Here is a 26804-nt window from a genome sequence, read left to right as displayed (position 1 = left end):
CACCATGGATGAAAATGCAATAAAAAATCTCTTTTCCTCCCAAACTCGATCGGGTTTTGTCTTTCTCCTGTGCACTCCACGTTGTTATTATCGTTTGAGGGTATAAAAATGCCCTCAAATGCGAGCAATAGAAAAATACTTATGTTTCTTAAAATTCGATCAAGTTTTAAGAAGCATAATTTTAAATAACTCAAACAAATTTTGTAAAACTTGATAAATAAGATAAATTTAATAACTCGGTCAAGTTTTCCAAATTATAACGGCTAGGCTTCGATACCAAGTTGGCCTACATTTTTCTTTTAAATAACTCGATTGAGTTATTGAAAACCTGATCGGGTTATTGAGATTTTTGTTTTTTTTTGTTGCTTGTCCACTTTTTTGTACACCAACTTGGTGCACTCACCCATATATATATATATATATATATATATATATATATATATATATATATATATATATTTGCACACACACACACACACACACACACACACACGTGTGTGTGTGTGTGTGTGTGTGTGTGTGTGTGTGTGTGTATGTATGTATGTATGTATATATGTATATGTATATGTATATGTATACACACACACACACACACACACACACACACACACACACACACACATGTGTGTGTGTGTGTGTGTGTATGTATGTATGTATGTATGTATATATGTATATGTATATGTATATGTATATGTATATATACACACACACACACACAAATTCACACCTATGTATAAAGATCATATTATGAAAATATCTATATGGAAATATTAACAATAGGTGAAGAAGTGTGCAAAAAAATAGGGAGTTTTCAAAAAATGATGGCGATAACAATGGAGTATGGGCTAGAAAATATTTTATAAAAAATAATATCTCACAAATTTGTATATAAGACTCTAATTCATTCATCCAATGAATAGATAGAAAAATAATATGTACAAATTATAAGGTTAAAAAATTGACATGTAGTTTTTAAGAAACATAATATTTATATAAAAACATCAAACTAAATTAATTTCAATTGGTATACTGCACTTCATTTTAATAATTGATTAACATGAGAAATTGAAAAAGTGACACAATAGTACTTATCTTATTTGCAAGTAATAATTTAGCCTACCCGCAAGTACTAATAAGTATCGGATTAAATTTGAATCCCTATCGAAATACTATTCTGTATATCTTTGGAATGATTATTTTAATGTAAAATAGATTTAATGAAACATTATTATTCTTTTATCATTTGGAAAATATAATTTTGCATATTATTTTAAGAAAAGATTTGTAATTAAATATTTTCACATGTGATGATATTTTGAGAGGATAAACTATTAAAATATTATATCTCAAAATATTTGAATGATACGTGAAAAAAAAGGTTTCTTTACACGATTAATATTTTTACTCTTGATTTATACATCTATTCTTTTGAAGTAAACCCTAATATATAATATTTAAGCTTTTGCAGGGTTTTGACAAGCTTTTACAAAGCTATAAATATTTTTAGGTAAGATTCTATTTCTTTTTATTAAAGGAGATATCTAATTAAAATATTTTATTTGCGGGATATAATATTGATACAAAGAAGCATGAATGCAAAAGATTTAATTATCAAAAGCATTAGATATTCGGGAGATCAAAGAAGCATTATGGAAAGAGATGATTGTCAAGGTTTAATTAAATCAAGGGACGTAACCTTTCAAAAATATGGCAATAACAATGTATCAAGCTTCCAGATTAATTATTTTGTTAAAACTTTGCATTGTAATAATAAGTGTTTAGTTACATTTAGTTTTTATTTTGGAACAGATGTGGTGATCTAATGCTTATATGTATCCTTTAATTTTCTATAAAGGATACCTGGATCATTTGTAGTAGGGTATAGCGAATAAAAACATTATAAAGATCATGAGATACTGGCTAGATGATTTTGCATTTGATTAGGTAATGCTACAGAACACAACCCAATTGTACTTCCATTTTTGAATCAATAAAAGATATTGTTTTTGTCTCAATTTGGGAATTGGTTTTTCAATACTTGCATACTATATTGTCCTCCTAGATCTAGATCTATTGTTTGATAGATTACATTTAATATGTGTCTTTGATTGTAAAATGTTACATGTTACGTAATATTTGTCTAATTGGTCTTGATCATTGGAGTTAAATTCATTTAAACTAGGATTCATATTTTTTAATGTCTCTATCAAGTAGTTGATGGTGTGGCCAGCCATCTCCATTAACATTTGATGATAAGTTCTTGAAAGGTTGACTCTGTTTGCCCAATTGAACTAAGGACTAGTCTTGCTTGATTCATTTGAGTCGATATACAATTGTAGTTTGTGTGGTTCTTTGCCTAATTCATTTGCATGGAATTTATTTACTCTCATTCATATTTCCAATCATCCATAAAAGCATTATAATCATTTAGTTTCAATCTTGATCTATCCTTGAGAAATACTTGTCATCTCAAGAGAATCATCTATAAAGCTTGCATTGAGTCATTATGAAGTTGCACCCTCCTAGGTATTGCAAGGCCTAAAGTGAAAAAGTATTTGATTCCTAAGGATCAAACCTGTCTATTGGCCAAATTGTGTCACATTTCCTAGCATTGTGTGGGCAAGACTCATAGGAATCTGACCAACAATTTGAGGAACCAACACAACACAAGTGTGATCATGTGCAAGATCAAGCAGAGCCAAGCACACAAGTGATTGTATCTAAAGTTGCAAAGAAAGGAGAAGGAAGAAATCATAGTTCCAAATGGGTTAGAAGAGCTAAAGAAGGATCTATCTCAAGTTACTTGTGTAGTAGCTACATTTTTAGATTGGTAAATGTGAGAAGTTGAGTACCAAAATTGTGAAAGTTCTTGAGGAAAAAACTTTGTCGCTAGAAATGGGTACTTGTTTATTAAACAATGGGTACCCACTTTAGGCTTGAATGTCGGATCTTAAATTCAAAAAATGTGTACCTAGTGTTTTCAAAACAAGTACTTGCTATTTTCAAAACAAGTACCCATCTCAAAATGGGTGCCTATTATTTTCAAAATGGGCACTTGTTTTTTTAAATTTCGAAGAAAAAAAAAAAATTGTTGCCTAAAATCTCATTTTCCCCTCTTTTAGAAATGGGTACCCATTTTTAAATGTGTACCCATTTCTTAAAATTCAAATTTCACAAGCAATGGGTTACATTGAGTTTTGGCTTGTGATAGGCTTGTTCCTACCAAGCCTATGCTTGTGCCCACAAAAAATTGGCTAAGGCACACGAACATGAAATTTCTGCTTTGTTGTAATTTGTTGAAGGACTTTCTGAATGAATTTTTTGACAAAACAAAAATACACTATAGTACTCCTTGTCTAGATTCTAAAAATGTAAATTTTATAATGATATGATTTATTTTAGTATTTTTAACATATTTATCAAACCAAATTGGTTCCAAAACTAGTTCAAATAGTATGGTTAGCTAAACTTTAAATAACTTTATTTATTTATTTTTTTGAAAAACGAACTATATATCATCAATCTACATAAAATTTACTTCAATGTAAATTTTTTTTGAAAAAATGTGAACTTTTGATCAATTTATGGTGGTTGTACACTCGAGGTTTTCAAAATCCACTTTATGGTCAAATATAAATTTATTAAAAAATATATTCAATAAAAAAATAAAGAAAAAATATTCTCTTCAATCTTTGGTATGTTAGGTACCCTTCCCCAAAAGGAATCACAAAATTCATTTTTTGCTCCAAAAATGGGTGGTTGTACATGTGTGTGGTATGAATTGAAATATAAATTTTGAAAAAGTGGTTTTTGAACATTCCTACCAAAATGTGATTTATACCATGTCAATATTCCAACAAATTACATATTTGAAAACTAGACTCTGAGCACTACATTTTCTATTGTGAATTTTTCTAAGATTCAATCTTAATGCACCTCAAATTTGGACATCAAGTGACACAAAATTAAAAAAATAGGAAAAACACTTCTACTTTTTGCCCAAAAGTGGGACTCAACTTCTTGCACCCACCCAGATCATTCCCTATTGTTTACTAATGTCTACAACAATAAATCCTATCAAGGGTGGACCTTAATAGATTTTGTGTACTAAATCCTCTAACACGATGACACATTAACTTGTGTTCAGATGTGTTTTAACCATGCTTCCCCTAATAGGGAAAGGCTTTAACAGATCTTATAAAAATCTCTAAACTGGGTGACACCTAATAGTGTCTTTGTAATCATTTAATGAAGATAAGATCTTGATTAACCACAGTTCAAAACAGTGCAATCTTTTTGAGGATTGAATCCCACACCATGGTTTTTACCCTATTCAAGTTTCTATGAGATAAATATTGTGTTATGTGTTGCTATGTTCATAATCTTTATTTTTACTTAATCCTGATTGGTTATTTTATAGCTAGCACACACCTATAGATTAGTGTGAAGTGTTGTAGAAGGTGATGAAATTAGTGAGTATACTAATTCACTCCCACCCAGTATATTGACTAGTGGTCGGACCAATGCGTTGGTCATCACCTCTTCTTTATTTGTAAAACTATGTTCATAATTAGCATTTACCCTTACATTGTGCTTTGTGTTTTGTCATTCTTCATCAATGATCCATATTCCACCTATACATAGGGGGTTGAATAAGTGCATTCTTGTTCTTCTTATGTCTTTTGTCTTGAAGTTGTTATCTTTGTTCATGACACTCCTCTTGAAGGTAGGTGTCTTGCACATAGGATCTCTTCCTTTCAAGGGTCCCTTTTCATAAGTGACATATCCTTTCATGATTTGTCTGTAGCATGCATTAAAGGATATCTCCTTATTTCTAGAAGCAATTATCATTGATTCTCTTCTTATAGTTATCTATGGCTACATAGTCATCATAAGGAGGGGGGCATACATACACCCTCATTGTATGATAGTTTACTTTTGTATACACTTTTACATTTACATGCCACTCCTCAATGGGTATTAGTTGCAGTTCTCCATCTCGAGGAAATGTATTTTGCATTTTACTTTTTTTCTTTCTAAATCTCAAGTATCAGTGATACTTCTCCATCCTAGGGAAACACACACATTGTCTCTATGGATAATAGACCACTATCCATCTAAAGAGAGTGAAAACACATTTACACTCCATGGTGATCAACAAGCACACAAACCCGTAAGACCATTTGATCATGCCTTTTTTTTGGGTGGAGGGGGGGGGGGGGAGTGCGATTGACTATTAGGCACACAAGTCTTTGAAATCATTCAATCCTTCCTTTTTGTGATTAATAGAAAGGCACGGAAACCTTTCTAAGAGAGATAATCTCTCTCTCTCTCTCTCTCTCTCTCTCTCTCTCTCTCTCTCTCTCTCTCTCTCTCTCTCTCTCTCTCTCTCTCTCTCTCTCTCTCTCTCTCTCTCCCATGTTGGTGGGATAGAATTATGAGAGATAAAGTCCTTTTTGGTGCTCTTGTCTTTCCCATGCGATCTCTTATGCTTTCTAATAGACTTCCAAATATGATATTGGTGGGTGAGACAATTCTTCAACTAAGGTATATTCACTAGTTGATGTGGACTTTTCTACTAACCTCCTTTTGTGTCTTTTGACTTTTTTTTCCTTTTGTTTCCTTTTTTTTTTTTCATGCTCTTATGCATGGGAATGGATATAGGGTCCTAGGTTTGGGGGCTTAAGTCCTTGAACTTAGGAATATTTTATCTCATTGTGACATTGGCTCTAATCTCTTCCTTTCTTCATTTGCAAAGTGTATGATTTGGGGCTAAATGTATCATCTTAAAATGGAAGCATCTCATCTTGAAACCTGTTAGCCCTCCTTAGTGTGGTATGGGTCACTTTTTTTCCTCCCCAACCTTGGATCACATTTCCATATCATCTCTTAATCTTTCGATGTGGTCATTTAGCTGTTGCATCATCACCTTTTTGGCCATATCTTCAGACGAGGCTATTATTTCTTGATTCTTTCTACACCCTCTCTGAGGTTTTCAAGACCTTCTCTTGTACCCTTCCCCAGGAAGAGGTCAATTGGGTTGACTTGTTTTGGAATAGATTGACCTTGTTGGAAAAATGTCCAATTCTCCCCTCAGAATTCGTGACAAGGGCTTAATCATCTCTAGTGTACTATAAGTTGAGTGGTTGTATCAAGCATTGACAGATTGGTCACAGGTTTGAATCCTCAGACCCTTGGGTAACGTTGAGGGGGAGATTGTTGGAAAAATGTCTAGCACTCCCCTCAAGATTTGTGACAAGGGCTTTACTGCCTCTTGTGTACTATAAGTTGAGTGGTTGTATCAGGCATTGATAGATCCATCTTTTGGTGCAATAGAAACCCCACTCTAACAGACTTGACTAGGAAGAGGTTGACCTTCCCTAATGATTTGGGGTCATGGGGCCCAAAGTGCCTTAGGATTTCCAATTTATTTATTTTTCCCCTAAGTCCATCTACATTGTTTTCCCACTAGAAAATTGGTATAAAAGGAGACTTGGGATCCTTATTTTACAATCCACTCTCTAATATTCATCCCTATCCAAGACATTCAACATATGCAAGAAAGAACACATTCAAGCAAACATTTCCTCCTTGCATCAAGCTTCTTCCTTCAAGATGGTAGTGAATTTTGGCTTCTAAGGAGGATATATGTCATTCCAAATTCTTCAAGTTCCTCTACCTTCATCATGACATGTCACATACATTCCTACACATGAGGTTTTAACTTCTTTGATTTCCTTTTAGTTTATCTCAGTCAAAGCTATTAGATTTACATACTTGATCACATATCATATTCAATGACATCTACAAAGGTAATTGTATCTTTTATTTGATATATTTTATCCTACAATATGTTAACATGTCCCTTATCATTAAACTTAAATTTCAAGGTTGATTCCTCAATATAGGGCTTGACCAAGGGATTCCCTTTTCAAACCAAAAATTAAAATATCTAATTAGTGTGTGCAAGAAGAGGCTAACAAAATTATGGTTACAAATCTAGAAATAACTCCTTGAGGGTTATCTGGAAAAGTTGCGTCAACCTAGTTACATGGTCTTGGGAACATGATGACTTTGTGGAATGGCATCCAGACACATTTCCTTTAGGTCAACATGTTCTAGGAGCTTCGATAGGAAATAACATTTTTGGGTTTCTATTTTATTCAAGGATTTTTGGATGGAATTTCATAATTAGGCCCAAATCTGCATTGTTTAGAGAAAAAAAGATGCTTTCCTCTACATATTTCAAGGTGAGTTCAGTATCATTCATTTCAATTTCCACTTTTAACATAATTTCATATCTTAATTGGGTTGATTGCATTCATTTAGCACTTAGATCTGCATTATGTATCACATTTGATCAACTGGTTTAATTGCATAATCACATTCACATATGACACACGAGAAAAAGAGCCTTTTGTTGCATTCTATTCATTTTCACAATCTAAATTCGGTATTGGCATCCCTTCCTCTAGTTAGGTCTTGATAATCTAATTCTAATTCAAAAAGGGACTATGCTAAGAAATTCTCCTTCTCCTCACACACATTCTAATTCTTTAGTGTGAAAAGTGGAGGCCTTTACCCTATTAAGCACCTCTTCGATTTTTCACCGAAGAAATGTTATATTCTGTTAGTTTTCCTTGTAGACAACTCAATGAAGCTTTATAGCTTGATGACGTATCAATCATGCTAAAATCAAAATTACCCACCTCAAGCTATAGATAAATAAATCTTGTGTACTTTGTCAATACATCTTCCTCCTTAATTAATTCACCATTTTCCAATAGGTTACATGCTAGTACTTGAAAGTGCTTATTGATATTCATGTGTTTTTCATTATTACAACAATCCACTATTGCCTTAAAATGTTAGCTAATAACCCCTGCATAACTTGTTTTGTGTTGATCATTAAATGCAAATAAAAATAATGCATCTCCATTTAAAGATGATGTCATGCATTTGCTTAAAATATCTAGATCAACTTCTATCATGCTCCCTCAAAAATCTAGATCCCCATCAATAATCTTGAGTTTTTGTTTGAATGATGTAAGGAGCTCATCCAACTTGTCTATCAAACTTTCATGCTTCAATGCCTTGTAAGAATTTTGAATCACTTGCACACATTGTAATTCTATAAGTCTACACCAGTCATCAATGTCCTTGAACTTCTACTTTATTTTCTTAGAGTCCTTAGAAAAACATGTAGAAATAAGATCAACTCTCTAAGAAGAGTTATTAATCCTTTCAATGGCTTCAAGGATGTGTATTTTCTTCTTTCAACCTATTCTTCATTTCCCACAACTTATCATTTTTTTGCACAAGAAAAGTAACTGCATCTTGTGCATCATGCTAGCAACCTAGAAGTGTTTGCTTGCTAAGTTCAAGCTTGGTGAACTTGTAATAAGTGCATTGAATCTTCTCAAAAAGTTTATCAACCATAGGCTCAACTACATTAGCATATTTGACCTTGGTGTCATCAACCATAAACCCATCAACTATCTTCTCCTTTTTGTTATATGAGACCTTAGGTTTATTTACTTATTTGAAACTAAAATGTTCAAGAGGAATTTCTTCATGCTTCCTCTTTCATGTTATAGATCCTAACCATGGGGGTAAGGAGAAAGAAGATGAACCAACTATTGATGTGATTGATGATGTGGTAATTGTTTCTACTTGTTTAACCTTAATCATAATAGGAGTCTCTGTTTGAATTGCCATTGATGTTGGACTACTGCATGTAACTTCAACTACAAATTGCTCAAATTGAGTAGCAATAGTATCGAACAATGTCAATGGTGGAATATACACAAAGGAGAAAGTAGAATATGTATATAACACATCATCAAAACTTCTATATTGGTCTTCCAATGTAAATGAAGGAGAAAATGAGGATACATGTAGAGAAGGTGTAATCTCAACAAGGTTCACTAAAGGAACATGCATTGTGGAAAAAGAATCAACAATTGTATCTAGTAGAGAGTTAGGAGACTCATTTGATGTTGGTGCAAAATATGGGAGTTCTATCATGACCAATGTACCTATGGAATGAGGTATTTCAAGAACAAGTTTCTCAAGAATAATCTCTGTGTGCATTTCATCATCGCTAGACCCCAATGTGAATACTTTTGGGCTCTACAACCTTGACCTCAAAAGTCTTTCTTATGTCTTCACCCACATGGATGACACGTTTTTGAATTGATGAATTAGAGGTTCTAATGTTGAAGTTGAAGTGTTATCCTTACCCTTGCCTTTGATCTCGGATCTTCACCCACATGGACCAAAAGTATCAAAGTCATTACCTGGTTTGATTTTGATGCACTTGAGACCTCTCTTTTTCAACCAGATATTTGTATTTGCGAGAATTGATTGAAATTGGTCTCAGATGGACATGATTTCCTTTAATGACCATAAAGGTGGTAGGATAGGTAATATCTCCACATAATGATTCACATAATCTGGATCAAGAATATCACCATCATCTTCTACCACATCAGGGACCTCTACAAGGTTGAAATCAACTATCTTCTTGATGCTTAATCTGTAGTAGTTGAACTTTCAGATGTCCATCTCCATGCCCAATTCAATCTAGAGGTCCTCGAGGCAATGCACATGTACAAACTACCTCCCTAGCTTGTCACTTAGGCCCCTCTAGTCAAAGTAACTCCTAACCACGAACTTATTTAGAGTGATCCGTTGGAGTTCAAGCTCCATATTATTTTCCTTTGGGACTATATTCTAGGAGTACCCACTAATCCTGAGTGGATTTCATGGAAAAATCCCCACTCTTGGCTTGTGTAATGTAGACGGGTATGCTTGCACCACCATGAGTTTCCTTGCCAACTCCATCAATATGATTTTTTTAGTAGGATACTGTGGAAAGGTATATGGGTCACCTTGGAAATATCCAACTCTCAGGTTTGTGAAGATGAGGAATTATTGGAAAAGACAAGCATACTTGTTTACCTTATTTCATACCACACTAGGAACACACTTCTTAGGAAGCTCTTTATCGAAGAAGCACATGTACTGCCAAAAGAGGGCATCCTCCATCCTCCTATAATGCACCTGGTTGGATCTTAGAAGCAATCAATCATAGTAATCCCTTACAAAAACAAGTGACCTATCTCCCTTGGTTGAGAGGCTAGAAAATGACCCAAGGGAAGCATCAATCTAAACCAAGTACAAGTTCATATAAAACACACAAGTGGAGGAAACTTGAGCCAATAGCTTGCAAAAGATGTCATTAATCATCTCTCCCCAAATTATATTCTTCTGTATAGACTTGATAATTAGATAGATGTGCTTGTAAATCCAAGGCTTGAAGGTGCTTGATTCCTTGAGCTATGCATTCATGCTGAGCAATGTAATGAGATCATTGATCTCCCTTTTAAACATTGAGCATGACATATCTAGGCCAATTCGATAAATTAGGTTGTTTGTTGATAAGACAATGATCATTGACATACTTGATGCAGTACTATTTATCCTCTTACCATCTTTTCAAGGCTTTTTCTTTTGAGATATCCATTATGACAACAATAGACGAAAATCTAAAAAATCCTATCTATGTTGTCAAGATCAAGAGTCATGATGGTGTTCCCATCTTGATCTTTGATTGTTTTGGAACCATAACCAAAGTTTTTGGAACATGCTAAGATGAATTCTAGTTCCATGGCAACAAGAGGAAAAGTTGAAACCATGTGAATGTAACTATGTTTGAAATTAAATTAGAAATTAAAAAACAAGGATATGGGGCTAGACCAAAAAACCCCACTTGGAGAACAGATCGAAAAACCCCACTTGGAGAACACTTAATTCCTTAATAATTTTTACTAGACAATTTCACTTGTGGCTTAAGACAACTTAAATGAGCAGAATAAAAAATGTTAAAATCCTAGTGCAAAACAAAACTAAAAACATAACACAAAACTAAAGAAAACAAAGGAAAGACTTTAAAGTTATCAAAAATCAAACGTTTGTAGTTAGAAAAGAAAAACTTGTTCTCACAAGCAATAAGGTGATTAACTCAAAAAAAACCTTCCAAAATGATGTCCAAAAGATACATAATTCAAGTCAATTCAAGGGATAGCAAATTATCTTTATAATGCATCATTTAGAACACATAGCACCTACAAATTCATGAAGAAAACTGCATAAAGTTGCATAAATTTGTGATGTCAAAATTAAATTTAACACTTCTTACTTGATAGGAGAGGTGAATGTGTTATACATAATAGAACTTTGGTGAGTGGACCAAATCAGACTATTTGATCAAGGCTAGTAGATTGTGAATGGGAAAATTTGGTTAGAATTTTTCACCTAATTGAAATTGTATAGTGCACAATTTGTCTTAGCGATTGGATAGCACATATTGATGGCCCTTTGTATTCTCTCATTTATTACTACAATATTCATTTGGTTTCCATTCTTCCCTTGATTCTTTTCATTTCCATTTGGAATATTTAGCTTCCATTCTTTCCCTTTTTCTTTTGTGCACTCCTTTTATTACTACAATATTCATTTGGCTTCCATTCTTCCCTTGACTCTTTTCATTCGCATCTGGAATATCTAGCTTCCATTCTTCCCTTTTTCTTTTGTGCACTCCTTTCATTCCCATATGTTGGTTGTTCAATTGACTCACAACATCTGTAGACCATTTATGGATGCAGCAACTCTTCTGACTTGATAATTAGAGCTGGTTATTGGCATTCCACATCAAGAATTTTATGAAATGGAAAGCAGATAGTGTGATTGATAAGTCAAGATTAATCTATTCCATAGCGTGAATTGATAAACATCCCCCTCTAACTGACTTCTATGTTTGCAGAGGGTTTCTGGTATTTGTTTGCTCATGATTTCATTGAAATTGGATCTCAACTAATAAGAGCTTCGAGAACGCGATTTATATTAGCAAAATGGCCGCTACCAATATAACGATCTCTTAATATGAATTCATTCAAGATTGCCATGAATATCGCACAGGAATCCTCCAAACAAAACTTTTCTGCAATTTCTGACTTCCTAAAGCAGCTTACAGAGGAGGAAAATGTCTTTAATATTGGTCTGAATTTTTTATGCTTCAGCAGGAATAACAGTGGCCATGAATTAATAGTAATAAGCAAATTAAAGATCAAATCAGGACCCTGTAGAATGAACAGCCCAGATACCACATCTTTTACGCTTGGAAGGTGAGTTCCAGAGCTTCATCTCTACATGATAAAAAAAAATGGCGATATTCGATTTCCTGGCCCAAATTCTCAAGAAGAATGGCAGGGTTCACATGGAGTTCCAGAAGAGAAAATTTGTGGCAATATTGAAGCGATTTTGGATCCATTCTAAAGCGCTCTTTAAATTGAGATAAAATTTGATTTCTGAAACAGTAACGGCTACAACTAAAGACGTCATATATGAAATATGATTTATTGACCTGAAGACCCTATTCAGTTCCTGAGTGCATCGTTTAATGAGCAAGCACATTAGTGTGTACTGGATCTGGCATCTTTCGACAAATCTGTTCAATATTGTGAGGTCATTTTTGTACATTTTACGTTTTAGAGTCAATAATTGTCTTTTAAATTATATTGCAAAGAGATATTGTCTTAAATTTGTGAAAATAAATCACATTATATGTCATCGTGCCTGTTGATTTATAATTTCATTCAGGAATTCCAGCTGACTGAAAAATCATACAGGACTCCATCGGGCCTGTTGATTTATAATTTCATTACTAGAAGAATGAAATTAAACTTACTTCAAATTTTAGTGGGAGGAGATTACAACTCTGGATGTTCCTAATCAATAATAGAATAATTTGAAGTAGATTGGATTGTTTTTAATGGTTAATGATTGATAACAGCTTGTAAAATTATAGGTTTGCTCTCTGATGAATAAATCAATGTATCCACTCAAAAGCAATGCTCCGAAGTCTCAGGTTGCTTGTCCAATTCGCATTGTAATAAATAATTTCAGTTTTATCAATAATAAATATTGAGGTCCTTGGCTTTCACCGAAATCATTTCTGATTTTTGCTACTCACAATGCTCCTCTTCAGTGGCTAGGTGAACGTTTCAAATTTTCAAACAATGCCTAAGAAATATCCACAATAGCTTTCTGAAACACAGTTAGTTGAAAACAATTTGTGTTTTCATTAACGCTACAGAACACTCGTCGTTTCTATTGCCTTAGCTTGGCCCTTAATCTTTCTATTTTTGGATAGTTTTATATATGATTTGGCGGCACATTTTTTTCAAATTGAAGAGTGCAACTGAATAGTTCTGCCGACTCGTATGTGAAGATGAAATGCACAATTGTTAGACATGCCTGAAATCTTTATGATTGTACAAATCATTGCCCCAGCATTTGTAAGAGCCAAACATTAAGTTTTGCAATGTCCCCAATATAGTTGAAACTATAGATATTGTTTTTGTAAGTGGATGCTACCATAAAACTTTCTGTCATGGTTTGTACTTCGTTTATCTTTTGCTTCAACAAGGCTGAGGGGCAATCCATACTGGAAGCACTCTCATTTGAGCTTCAGCCACCTCACTTTTCCTTGACTGATTTGGGAAAGGCATTGTGATAAAAATTACCATGCAAACACTAATTTTGTAGTTTGTCAAAGGATGAAAGTTTCACTAGTGAGTAGTATATCATAAGGGATGAGGCCAGGCTCGTGCCCCAGATGAATTTGGTGGATAGAACCCCCCAGTCCTTGGCTCTTAGCTGAAGAGGTGCAGCCTAAAACTTGTGCTCCTATATAAAGTAGCTAAAAATTACTTTGTCGATGTAAAATATTCAAATATATATATAATTATAAACTCATTAAGAGCCGAAGAAAAAGATAAATAAGTACCCGATAAATCCAAAAGGATGAGAGAAAAAGCAGGTACTTTCCCTTATAAATGGGGCATGGTATTCTGCATTCCACTGATGTTTTGTTTCGAAACAGATGCATACCTTTCTTTATTATACAATTTTCCATAAGGAATAAAAGAAATTACTAAATGTCTCTGTGCCCTCTCCATGACTCAAGATTGCTGTGCTGGGATTGTGTGACTGCATGGCAGGGTTCCTAATGCTTTGAAGAGCCACCCTGACGATGGCAATGATTACTAGTGCAAGACAAAAAGGAAACTCGGGAAATCCTTCAACTGAGTTTTGGATTTTCCAACTCATCCTGCCCCTCAGTTAAGACCTCTATTGAAATTTGGTTTTAAACCTCCTTGATCAGGTTGCCTTTGTTGCTGGTTTTGGGTTCTTTCCACCTCCAGATTCTGGGTGCATGCTTTGGTCAAAAGCATTGACTGGCCTTTGGTTTCCAATTGGTCTTTAATGATTTTTTTCTCAACTCTCACTTCTCGTGAGACATGTTTTATTTGCCTCCATGGCTGATGTGTTTTGGATATGTACCCTTCCCATATGCTCTGGTTCAAAGCTCTGGTAAAAAGTGATTACATTTATCAAAACAATTGTGCCAGTAGATTTTTCTCCTCCATGGAGGCTTCTTTGCATTTCTTATCTGTGACTGTGTTTTCTTATATTTCTATGCATTTTATTCTATAGCTACACGAATTGTTGAAAGAACAATTTACGTTTAGACATTATGGCATTGACAATATCACAATTTGCACAAACAAATTGTCTTCCTTTGACTGAGATCATTGTAATCATGATCACGCAAGTGCATTTTGTTCCACCATATTTAAACTTGTGTGGCATTAGGTGTGTAAAAGAGGGAAAAAACATCAATTTTTATTCTGGAATTATTTATCCTCCCAAAACAAATTCAATTCATTTCTAAATTTCATCCAAACTGAATATAGTCAGCCAATCTTTTCCAACTCTTTTTGCTTTGCTTCTATTTAGATTTGTATGTCGTTGACCCATTTTTTGCATTAATTCTTATTGTTCTACCCTCATCTCTCAATCAAGAAGAAGAAAGCTTACATAGCTTTCTATTTTAAAATTACTTGACAATGATAGCAGTGATTAAAATGCAAAAAGCATCTTGATCCTATGATTAAGTTATAAGTATAAATACCTGAATGTTGCAGGCAGATAATTGTACAATTTTCAACAGTGGTAGTACACTCAAATTTTGGAAAAATATCAAATTATATTAATTGAAGTTCATCAAACAAGTTAAAAGGTTTACATATTCATAATGAGGAATAATCTTGTGGACAGCCTCAATAGTGTATTCACAAACATAAACATGAATTGGAAAAGCTAATATCTATATTTTGGAATGGCTTGAAGGAATCATAATTTCTTATATTCGTCCAAGCACTTCTAGAAGGTTTCTCACAGAAACAGGCCAATGTTACTGATATAGAATTGTGAATAAAATGTAAATCATTAATCACAACTGAAATAATATTTGGCATAACATAAAACACATTTGCAGTTGTCAAATACAATATGGAGATGGGTTCATCATCTCTGTATCTACAGCAACCAAAAGTAAGAGAAATGTCAAGGTTAAGCAGTGTGTCGTTGAAGATTGTGGAGATGGGAGTATGGCCCACTAGAAGCAAGTAGTTCCTGATGATTACCTTGTTCAACAATTCTACCGTCTTGAACAACAGCAATCGAATCCACATTATGAATTGTTGACAAACAATGAGCAACCACCACAGTTGTCCTTCCACGCATCAATCTTTCCAGTGCTTCCTGAACAATACTTTCCGACTCTGCATCTAATGCACTAGTAGCTTCATCCAACAAAAGCAATCCAGGATTCTTTAAGACAGCTCTTGCAATTGCAATTCTCTGCTTTTGTCCTCCCGACAACTGAACACCTCGCTCACCAACCATGGTTTGGTAACCATTAGGTAAACTACTGATAAAATTATGAGCATTTGATGCCCTGGCAGCTGCAATAATTTCAGTTTCAGTAGCATTTTCTTTACCATAGAGTATATTTTCATATATTGTGGCAGCAAAAAGTGCAGGCTCTTGTTGCACAAGCCCAATGTTTAAGCGCAGAGATTTTAGATTTAGCTTTTTAATATCTTTACCATCTATGGTAACTTTACCTGCAATTGGATCATAAAATCTTTCAATTAATGCAATCACTGTGCTCTTTCCAGAGCCACTTGCTCCAACCAGGGCTTGGCTACGACCTGCTTTAATTTTTAGGTTTAGATCTTTGAAAATTTTCACTTCAGGCCGAGATGGATAAGCAAATTCAATATGCTTTAGTTCAATTTCACCTTTGGTTTCTTCAACATCTTCTGCATCTTCGTCATCTGGTTCAATTTTTGTTCCCCTGTCCAGGATTGCAAAAATGGAACTCAATGCTTCTCCACCTCTTACAAAATCAGGTGCAAGGCTTAGAGTTTCGGCAACAGAATTTGCTGTGATCACTAGAACTACAAAGACTTTTATTACTCTGGAGAAGGTTGAGGTCCCATTCTGTACCAGTCTTGAGCCATACCAAAGTATTAAGGCTTGTGATCCATATAATGTGAGCTGTGAAATTCCAAAGAGGATGCCTGCTAACTGACCCCGTTTTAGACTTTGGGTTTGAGGTAATTTCAGTTCCTTGCCAAAAAGATTGAGGATTTTTTCCTCTGCATTGAAGGCAGCTACAGTTCGTATGTTGCTAACTGCTTCCCCTGCTACCATGCTTGCTCTTGCATGTGCTTTTGCTGTGTCTCCTGCGAATCCTTTAAGCGACAGTTGCTACAACACACATTACCAACATTCAGATTTTACTATGGACAAAAGATCAAATTTAAGCTATTATTCAAAGGTTGTTCAATATAAAGAAACACACTTCACATCTCCTAGTTTGCAAATAGGCCTTTTAAATTTCTCATGCATAAGCTACCAGTAATCTAGTCATTCTGCCAAGGAGGAAAGACTTTTAATCATTGCAAACTAAATCATCCAATGAGCTCAGAATTATTGAGATTTTGCTTGTTAGGTTCAAATTTATAGAAATTGTTATAAGTAATGACCACCCTATATGCTAAATTAATGTTAATTCGCTATTTCTCATATCATGGCTTGATGCTTTGCAAGATTTTGAATCCCGTAAAAAGGATTAATTGCTTGATCAAAAGAATCGGGATTACTTACCTGCACAAAATTTGCAAAGACAAGAAGAGGAAATGTGGCAAGTATGAGTAGGGCCATTCGCCATTCCACAATAAAAGCAACAATAAATGAAGTCAGCAATGAAGTCATGTTCTGTAAAATGACTGAGATTCTTTCAGCAATTGCTGATTTAACATTTGTGGCATCTGCTGCCAAACGTGAAGCTATCTGGCTTGAGTTATTCTCCTCTTCATCAAACCAGCTTACTTCATTGCAGAGTATTGCTGCAACACCAAAGATTGTTGTGAGGCTTTAGAGACATTTTGAAGTCAAATGAATAGGGGAAGCTTGCATAGAACTATCAAAGAGAATAAAGAAGTGGATTTTATTAACTCTTACAATCTCTGACATTTGATCAAATGAATAAAGACACCTATTACTGCTGTTAGTTTTCTACCAATCCTTGCAAATGGAAGAAGAAATACTAGACTCACCAGAAAGCATCATCTTCCGGACTCTTGTTGTAAGATTCTCACCCACGATACCAAAGAAGTAGTGCTGAGACAGGTATGCAACAATAGCGTAAAGACCAGCTCCAATGTAAATAAAGACATATGTTTTTGTTTTTCTCTCCATTTCTTTATCATCCGTGTAGTAGAAGACTTCAATCATATTGCTCATTACAATGGCAAAAGTTGGACCAATAAGACCCGAGAAAATAGATCCTACAGACCCTAGAAGAGCAAAGGGCCATTCTGGTGCATTCAATTTGAGAAGCCTAAAGTATGAACCTCTGGGTGGTGGATTAATCTTGTTTGCATCAGCATTTGAAATCATTTCTAGTCTCCCATCCGCTCCTGTACTATATTGGTATGTAAGAGTTCTTAAGCTACCTGAACGAAGGCTTAGAGATTTAGTTGATAATGAATGACTGAGACGTGTGGACTTTGATTTCCTCAGAGGTAGATTTCCATCTCTTGTCATAGCCATCTCCTGGAGCTTAACTAATGCTGAATAAGCACCACTGCTTCCTTTGGCAAGCAATTCTTCATGATTTCCCAATTCCACAATCTGACCTTGCTGCAAAACAGCAATAATGTCTGCATTTCTAATGGTGGCCAGACGATGAGCAACAACAACAGTAGTTCTTCCTATCATCAGACGGTCAAGAGCTTCTTGTACAATGCTTTCAGAGCTTGCATCAAGAGCACTTGTCGCTTCATCCAGGAGAAGAATTTTAGGGTTCTTTAACATTGCCCTGGCTATTGCTACTCGTTGCTTTTGACCTCCAGATAACTGAACCCCTCTTTCCCCAACCTGCATGTGCAGAAAATGTGTCGGGAATTCCTTAAACTATCAAGCAGTGCTAAACCTAGTATGTTAATGATAGGAAACAATTGCTATACTATACAAATATCATCTTAGGAGATTGATTTTACTACTTCAAATTCTTCTTTTAGAACTTATGTTAAGAGTTTGGCATAACCTCCAAGCAGAAACAGGACTGGACACTAGTGTATTGCATATAATGTTTAAATGCCACTGGCGAGTCCTATCACAATGGAATTGGTTTATAATTTAATAGAACCTGAAAGTAAGCAAAGACTCCAAAATCAATGCCAGAGTCTGAGTGAAAAATGAGGCTATCACATGCGCCAACCTGAAATGTGACTATGGGGCTGATTTATGAATAAAGCATTTTGGAAATTAAATATAGAAGAGAGGTTCTTACCTGAGTATTATAGCCATCTGGAAGTAGGGTTATGAAACTGTGGGCATTTGCAACATTTGCTGCTGCTTCAACTTCTTCCATAGTGGCATCCTCTTTCCCGTACATTATATTTTCGAGGATAGTCGTAGCAAACAATGCAGGTTCTTGGTTTACCAAACCAATCTGCTGTCGAAGCCACTTTAACTGCAAAGTTTTGAGATCATGACCATCCAAATAAACATGTCCTGCAAAGAATCAACAATTTTATTTTATCTTCGAGACAGAGATATTAATTTTTCCAGCCTTCCACAATTTTGAAACAAAAGAAGGTGATGCGAATTTCAGATATAACTATGTTACCTAAGAGTAAATTCAGATCTACCATACTAAGCTGTCAGAATAACTAACCTTCATTGGGGTCATAAAAGCGTTCTATGAGGGATATAACAGTGCTCTTCCCGGATCCACTACCTCCCACAATTGCAAGAGTCTTCCCATGGGGGATTTCTAAAGAAAAATTTCGGAAAATAAACACATCCTGTCGGCAAGGATAACTGAAGGTAACATCTTGGAATTTGATATCACCTTGGATTTCCATCAGTTTTTTTCCTTCTAAAACATCATGGATGATTGTAGGCTGTTGGTTGATGATCTCCATTAGCTTGTATCCAGCCACTTTTCCCTTACCAAATGCAGCAAGATTGGCGAGTGATTGCCCTAAACTCCTGTCAAAATAGATTCTATTTTAGCAAATACATTGTAACAAAATTGCAAAGATTGGATTGTATTTTATTTAATGCATCTTTTCTATTAAGTAGAATGAGATTACAAAGGATGGTGTTTGCATACATTCCACCAACAATAGCTGAGAAAATGGCGGTGAATGCTTTTCCCCCATCAGTTTGGCCATTTCTAATAAACACCCCTGCATACCAAAATACCAATGCCCAAGACATAAATGCTATTCCATACGTGCATCCTATGCCCAATCCCTTAGCCATCCCTTCTTTGTAACCTAACTTTTGCGTGGTTTGTAAAGCTTCTGAATATGAATTTAAAGCTCTGTTTTCTCCCACAAAAGAGTAGACAGTTCTGATTTGCGCAATCGCCTGTTAAATATTAAAAAGAATTAGACTACGATTTTGGAACAATCCCTTGTTTGCTAGAAAATAAACCAAGAAATTACATAAAGCACATACGATCATCCATCCTTAGGATAAATTTAAAATTCTCCTCACTCACTTGCTCTGCAATGTTGCCTGCATTTGCATACGCTTCATGGCTCTTGGATGTCAACCCTGTAAGTGTGTAAGCATATAAACCTCCGGCAAATGCAATGCCTGGGATAACTGCAATACTTAGAAGAGCTAGTCTCCATGCCGAAACAAATCCAACCACTAAACCTGCCACGAATGTTGATAGGTAGTGTATAAAATTCCCTACCTGTTTCCACAATGTATATGCATGTATTTAGCAGTTGGAAATGGGAAGGCATTAAACTAACAAATTAAGAGCACATCAAACGGGCTGCTGCTCGCCGCCCTAATTCCTGACATTTTGATTGCTTATACTAATTGCAATCCAAGTTATCCAATGCGCCAATCAGGAGTTACAAACTTTTATCTCAACCTAAATTTTGCGTTGTCTATATGTTTGAACTTTGCTCGTAGTTGTCGACACCTATTGGCAAACATCAGCTCTATCTATCTATGTATCTTATGCTGAATCAGCTTTTAAGTGTCGACTCGTGAATCCGGGTTTTCTTTGCGATTAGTATCCAGGCAACAGAAGCATTCAGATGAAGATACACATAAACGAAGATAATTGCATTTGCATTTAAATTACCCAAAGAATAATAATAGGAAAAACTCTACCTTCTCACTGATGGCATCTTGAACCAGGAGAGTGTCCGTGGAAATGCTGAAGACGATATCCCCAGTTCCAGCATCCGTGTCGAAGAACCCCACATCCTGATTTAACACTGCTTCCAAATATTTTTTTCGCCATTTACCCACCTGTCTCTCTCCAGTATGCATCCAACAAGCAATCTCTGCAAAACCAATTCCAATCCAAAAAAATACATTATAAGATCAGAGATGCAAATTCACACGACCGTGTTTTTGTTGTCTCAACTTTATCACGCTCAATCAAATATCAAAAGCCTATATAAATTCCTCATGATACACAAACTTGCAGTGAAAAATATATCTGTACCTGCCCACGAGGATACCAAAACCACCAGTCCCAGATAGACAAAATTCAATGCATTCTACAAGAACAAACCACACAGACCCACTGCAATGTTATTTGAGGGAGCTGCTCAATTGTTTGAGAATACTGGAAATGAAGTAGGTAAGTACTAACCTTGGAAACTAAATCAGCCATTTTGGAAGGGTTGTCCTGATTTTTTCCAAATCCATTGATCAACTCTCCAAAGAGTAAGAAGAAGACAGGCATGGCAGAGCCATGGATGATTGCCCCCACTGATCCAAGAGACATGAGAAAGTAGTCATACTTGTCAACAAAAGTGAAGAGCTTGAAGAATGGAAGACCGTGCTCAGTTTTCTTCGTCTTCTCATCTTGAGCAACACCACCATTGACATCTTTGCTACCCGAGGCGCCATCTACAGAACCCAGCTGAAGATGCCCGGCTTCTCCCATGCTGTTCAAACACACAGAATGGAGATAAAGCTCTCAGCGATCACTTATAACCCTTTTATGCTACTAGCCTAGCATTTGCATTTAGCATACACCGAGAGAAATAAGCGAGGAATAAAGAGAAAAGGCTAGTATATTTGTTTTCTATTGAACTGAACGTGGAGTTAATGAATGAAAATATGAAGTGGGTTTAAATATGTCAAAGAGGAGACCTCGATCCTGGTTAAAAATATGCTGGGTCAGTCAAATTACTTGATTCTAAAGTTATTGTGAGAAAATCTCAAGATGGTAGATCTCCATGAATGAATTGAATAGGCCCCTAGATATTGGTTAATGGGTACTTAAAAACCTTACACGGGTGTGGCTGTTATTAAACAAAAACAAAGATACATTGAGCTAATGGAATTCCCAACCATGCGGATTAAACAAGCAATATTTTTCATTCTAGGACAGTGGGTCTCTCGGATTTTACAGTAGTTCCAAACGGTGGTATGGTTCTTAACTGACAAATTGAGTGTATTCTAATTTCTTTCAATGGTGGCAGCAGGTAATGCTATCATCTGGGAATGTGTAACTCGCCTCGAGTTTATATTAAATGAGGGCGAGTGGCAGATAAGGCCATGCTTTCGGGGAACACCCAGTTAATGACTTTTGATTTAATAAATTTGAAGTCACATGCAGTTGCAGCCTTGGTATTATATAGGATGCTCCGACTCCATCGAAGAGTATGTTAGTATTGTGGCTGTTTGTTTGTTTGTTTGTTTGTTTTCACGAGGCTCAGTGTTTTGCCTTTCCACCTAATGACTCTTGCCTTTTCATGGCATTGAAGTGTGCGACTTCAAAACTGAAAGAAATGTCAGGTGTGATTCAGAATCTTGTTGGCACCTTTCTGTTTTACTCACCTATTTCCACCTTTGGCTGTGGCCACAATTCCATTACTTTTTACTGGCTTTGTTAATAACCTCCAATAAGCTCAGCGTACTGTAACAGGAGAGGAGAGAGAAGGAGTGTAAGTTGGAATGATCTCTCCAACCAAAGAATTATGTAATTTGCCTTGTGTACGGAACAAGAGTACGTTGCTAAAACCCAAAAAATGGCGAGGTCCAAGAAAACAAATAAGAAAAAATAGAGAGGGGGCTGTCTTTGACAGTTGACGGTATACCATGCTGGGAAGAAATGAAAATAAATAAAAAATATCCTAGTCTTACGAAAAATATTCCCTCCATGCACATAAGGTGTGAATTTTTCATCCAACAATTATAAAACGATTGAAATATAGACAAATACTAATTAAATTTAGTTTATCACTAGGGAAAGATATTGAGAAGTGGCTATGGTTAACTTTACATGGTACCAAAAGATATTGAAATTTTTTCATTTTAAGTTGTTAGAGTTAAGGTTTCAGTTTCAGAAGTTATGCATAGATTGGTGAAAAAAGTGATCCAAGAAAAGTGTTTGCTGATACTTGTTTTCATTGTACTAATAATTATTCATTCAATCACTAATAGTAGTTCACAACATGTTGCGTAGTGCTTAATAAATTTCTACTGGTGATTCACAAATTTCCAAATACTGATTCATAATTCATAATTCACGAGTGATAGTGCACAAATGAGTCAATCATGTATCATGTATCAAAAAAGAAACAAAAAGCTTAAAATTGACCAACTATTGGTATATAAATCACCAATGAGTCAATCATGTATCAAAAAGATAACAAAAAGCTAAAACTTGACCAACTATTGGTATATAAATTGTCAATTAAGCCGCTATAAAATATTAGGAGAGATTTGAAATTTCTACATAAGATTTTGATAAATGTTAAGTTAGTATTCAAATATTGAACGCAAGGACCCTTGGTCAAGTCTTGTAGAGACAAGACTCTCACGAAAAAATACTAGACCTTCTCTCTTATGACAAAAATAAGAATAGTTAAATTAAATAAGATATTTCTTGCTTTGTACTAATAGTTTAGAATTATTAGATTTGATTCTTGAATTATATTATGAAATCTATCATTTTTTTTTCCTTTGACCATCTTCAACAATCTTCTCTTCAGATATAAATAAAAAAACATATTTACATAATTAAATTTAAAAGTAAAATATCAACTTAAAATTATGAAACGAAATAACCATTGTAAGGACATTTGACAAAGCCAAGTTATTTTAAAAATATAAAAAGTTCCTATTTCAACTCATGAAATATGAGACACAATTGCTCATTACATTTGAAATTTGATCTTTCTTTTCCGTAATTGTCTCCACATTCGGCAGCAGGTTTGGGATTATGTCCACTGAATGTCTTGCTTTTACCTCCACCAAATCTTATGCTCATTCGGATGTTTGATACCGAGTTAGATTGCTTAGCGAAAAGAAATGCGAAGAATAAAAATGATAACACTCAATCATAATAATCACTATTGAACGTTATAAATTGCCAGATAATTGCCTTGGCAAATGTCATATTGGACTACGCCGCCTTGCTGTTAAATTGCTCTATACCCCACGGCTTCACATACCACGTATATTTGCATTATTAGGCAGTCTTATTCCATAATAATTAGTGCAGTGAAACACAAATCACATGGTGACACAGCTAAAGTGATAGTGATATTACTGTGAAAGTTTTTTTTTTAAATGAATATATTATGGGACACGTAAGGAGTGAATTGATTCAGTCAAAGTTACTGTAATAAGACCTTAGCAGGCCATGTGAATACAAGCACTGATATAGTTTTAATAGATTATTTTGTTATGGGATACAAGTACAAATTTTTTGGTTGAAATCCTTTGAATTGAAAGTGAAAAATTATTCATGATTTTGGTATAAAGATTTATTTAGAATTGTTCAATTGTGTCAATAGATTAAAAATTAGAATAATGTCAATGAATTTTTGGTTTATGGTGAAGTTGAATGGTTCTTCTTATTGAGTGCATGATTTCGACATCATAAGAGATGAGGTTGAGATCCTGTCTACAAAAGGGATACGCCTCAATCCATGGTGAGACATAATTGAATTGGATGATGTTAAAAATAGAGATGACTATTCTTATAGAAACAACATATCTAACATATATCCTAACATATCCTAAGAGCAATGTTCTCTCATTTTAAAGATAAAGATGACTAGACTTACATATACAATACATCTTGCATATCTTAAGAACAATGTTTTCTTACAAAAGAGAGGAACCAATAGTCCCTTTATTAAAATTTTTTCCTTCATTGATATATAGAATGTGATTTTTAGATTAGTATCATGAACTAAAAATTATTCATTTCTTATAATTTTATTTACAATTTTAAAGAACTCATTTATCTTTGTCCATAGATTGAGAACCAATAATCAAAATGAACATTTTTAATAATATTACTATGACTAAAAACTAATAACAACAAAACCCACTCCTAAGGACATCACATTTATAACTTTCCATTTTTCAAACAAAAATGGAAGACATCACTAAAAACAATGGTACGAAAAAATCGATAGAACTGATGCAATGGATCTTCCCAACGGAAAAATTCAACGGTGGAGAAACCAATAGTCCCTTCTCTAGAAAAATTTCTCCAATTGACTATATGACTGCATTTCCTCAGAAGTTTTTTGTTTTATTACCTCACTAGTTAGTGAGGTTGCGTGCACAAGCGCTAAGGACAAGGTTGTTTAGTTGGTGATTCTTGACATTATTATGCTCATCTGTTAATAAAGACACTTCACCGTGACAGAAAAAGCAAAGAGTAAAATCAATTCGATGGGCCTGAGCAAAACTGGGTAGACATGCAGGCTACGCTTGCAGTCTGCAAGCAGTAAACAGTGTACGGTTTTGTGTGCTGTGACCAGTCTTTAAAGAAATTATGGGCTGGCAATGTTTATGTTATGGGAGTAAGATGTCATTTTAAAGGATATTAGGAGAAATGTTAGGGTTCAATAATTGTGATAGAGTTTTGTCATAAGTCTTTCGTGATAGAGTTTTGTCATAAGTACTTTGTAAAAACGATTACATATGTATTATGGGAGATAATTCAGTAGTCTATTGTTATAGATCTTCTTAATTGTCGCTTATAAAAAGCCCTAAGAACATGATAGCACATGTACTAATAATTGTTCCTTTTTTAGCTTTATTGGTTGCTGATTGGTCCATTTGTATAAAAAGTAGTGACTATTAACGGCTATGGGAGAATGTTTTAAAATGACAATTTTAGACCACCTCACATTCTATGAGAATAGAGAGCCTGTAAATGTGGAAGTGCCAAAAGGTTAGCTTTAAGCTCTTCACTCACCTACATAGGTTCGCCAGAAAAATCAGCATTTTTCAACGTATGGATTAAGAGTTCTAGGTGCCCCAAATTTGTCTCGGTGCCTATGGGTCCTCTCCCTTAATAATCAATCATTTGTTTAGTATTGGGAGGTGAACATAACAGATATCTCACAAGCGTTCTAGTATTGGGAACATAAAAGATATCCAACGAGTGTTTTAAAATAACACTTTTCGACCACTCCACACTACATAGTTTTCATAGAGAAATCCTAAATGTTCAAACGCTGAAACCTTAACTTTTAAGCTTTTGAGTCACCTATAACGATATATCCAAAAAATCGATATAATTTAGACTTACAAATTAGGAGATCTAACAGCACAAAGTTAACCCATACGGCTAATGAAGCTTTTCCCCTAGTAGAGACAATAACATTCACTCGACACGATGTACAAGTCTTTCAAATTTCCTTGTGACAGCAGGTCATGTGTATCATGTGTTAAATCATATAACACGTCTACCTACACTCACAAAACCATATGTCAAGGCAAATTGGAACCGTTTGTCCATGTGGGCAAAAATGTCACGTCCTTCAATTGAAACGAGTCATGTTGATACATGTAAGTGTCCAATACATAAGTAACATGATTGACTTCCAAGTACAGAACTTAGATAAGAACTGAATAGCTCCAAAAAAAACGTTACCTTAATGAGAAACCTACATGCTATATTTTAACTTTTTGACATGGGTGCGTCACATGGAGACAAATCTTGGGTAACAGTAAGAAAAATGTTTTTAACAGATTAATGTTTTACTGGTGACATAATAAGTACTGGTGGGAACGAGCGTCGAAGTAACTAGGAAAGTTTAATGTCCAGTAGATGATTGAGCAGTTTTAAGGACAGCATATTTTCCATAGATAGAACTTCTCATGATGATAGCTGTGTCAAAAAGTTGATTCCAATTGAAGAAACGGAAAAGTTCTTGAACCGTTAGTCTGATCTGACCAACATTTTCTTTCAGCTTGGCTATATGGAATGATTATGGTAAAGAACCACTCGGAAAATTCCAGTTTCTAGGCCACTTAGTTTTAATCAATGGGCAGAGATTTCTACAGTTGATAATTCG

The 26804-nt window shown here is 34.8% G+C and overlaps 1 protein-coding gene across 2 annotated transcripts; it reads right to left on the bottom strand.

Annotated features, from left to right (window-relative positions):
• Window positions 1-15219: 15219 nt before the first annotated feature.
• ABCB19 (ATP binding cassette subfamily B19) lies at window positions 15220-22445 on the bottom strand. Of its 2 annotated transcripts, XM_089803671.1 has the most exons (11): window positions 22315-22445; window positions 21119-21416; window positions 20969-21023; window positions 20629-20804; window positions 19997-20197; window positions 19604-19863; window positions 19163-19479; window positions 18776-18999; window positions 17538-18360; window positions 17086-17327; window positions 15220-16686 (listed from the first exon to the last, which is right to left on the bottom strand). In XM_089803671.1, the coding sequence occupies exons 2-11, from the start codon at window positions 21413-21415 to the stop codon at window positions 15481-15483; spliced, it is 3801 nt and encodes a 1266-aa protein (XP_089659797.1). In that variant the 5' UTR covers window position 21416; window positions 22315-22445; the 3' UTR covers window positions 15220-15480. The 2 variants fall into 2 exon arrangements, with proteins under 2 accessions (XP_089659797.1, XP_089659796.1); XM_089803670.1 differs by lacking the exon at window positions 22315-22445 and having other exon boundaries at window positions 21119-22079.
• Between the last annotated feature and the right edge of the window lie 4359 nt (window positions 22446-26804).

This window comes from Cupressus sempervirens, chromosome 10 (genome assembly GCF_028749045.1).
Source record: "Cupressus sempervirens isolate cs-2001-9-10 chromosome 10, ASM2874904v1, whole genome shotgun sequence".
Classification (NCBI taxonomy): domain Eukaryota; kingdom Viridiplantae; phylum Streptophyta; class Pinopsida; order Cupressales; family Cupressaceae; genus Cupressus; species Cupressus sempervirens.
This window is presented reverse-complemented; position numbering and strand designations above follow the sequence as displayed.

Coding starts and splice junctions, on each gene's coding strand:
- ABCB19 (XM_089803671.1), bottom strand. CDS start 21,415: ATGGGAGAAGCCGGGCATCTTCAGCTGGGTTCTGTAGATGGCGCCTCG. Junction 19,000..19,162: donor CTTTTATGACCCCAATGAAG/GTTAGTTATTCT, acceptor GATTCTTTGCAG/GACATGTTTATTTGGATGGT. Junction 16,687..17,085: donor TCTTTGCAAATTTTGTGCAG/GTAAGTAATCCC, acceptor TGTGTGTTGTAG/CAACTGTCGCTTAAAGGATT.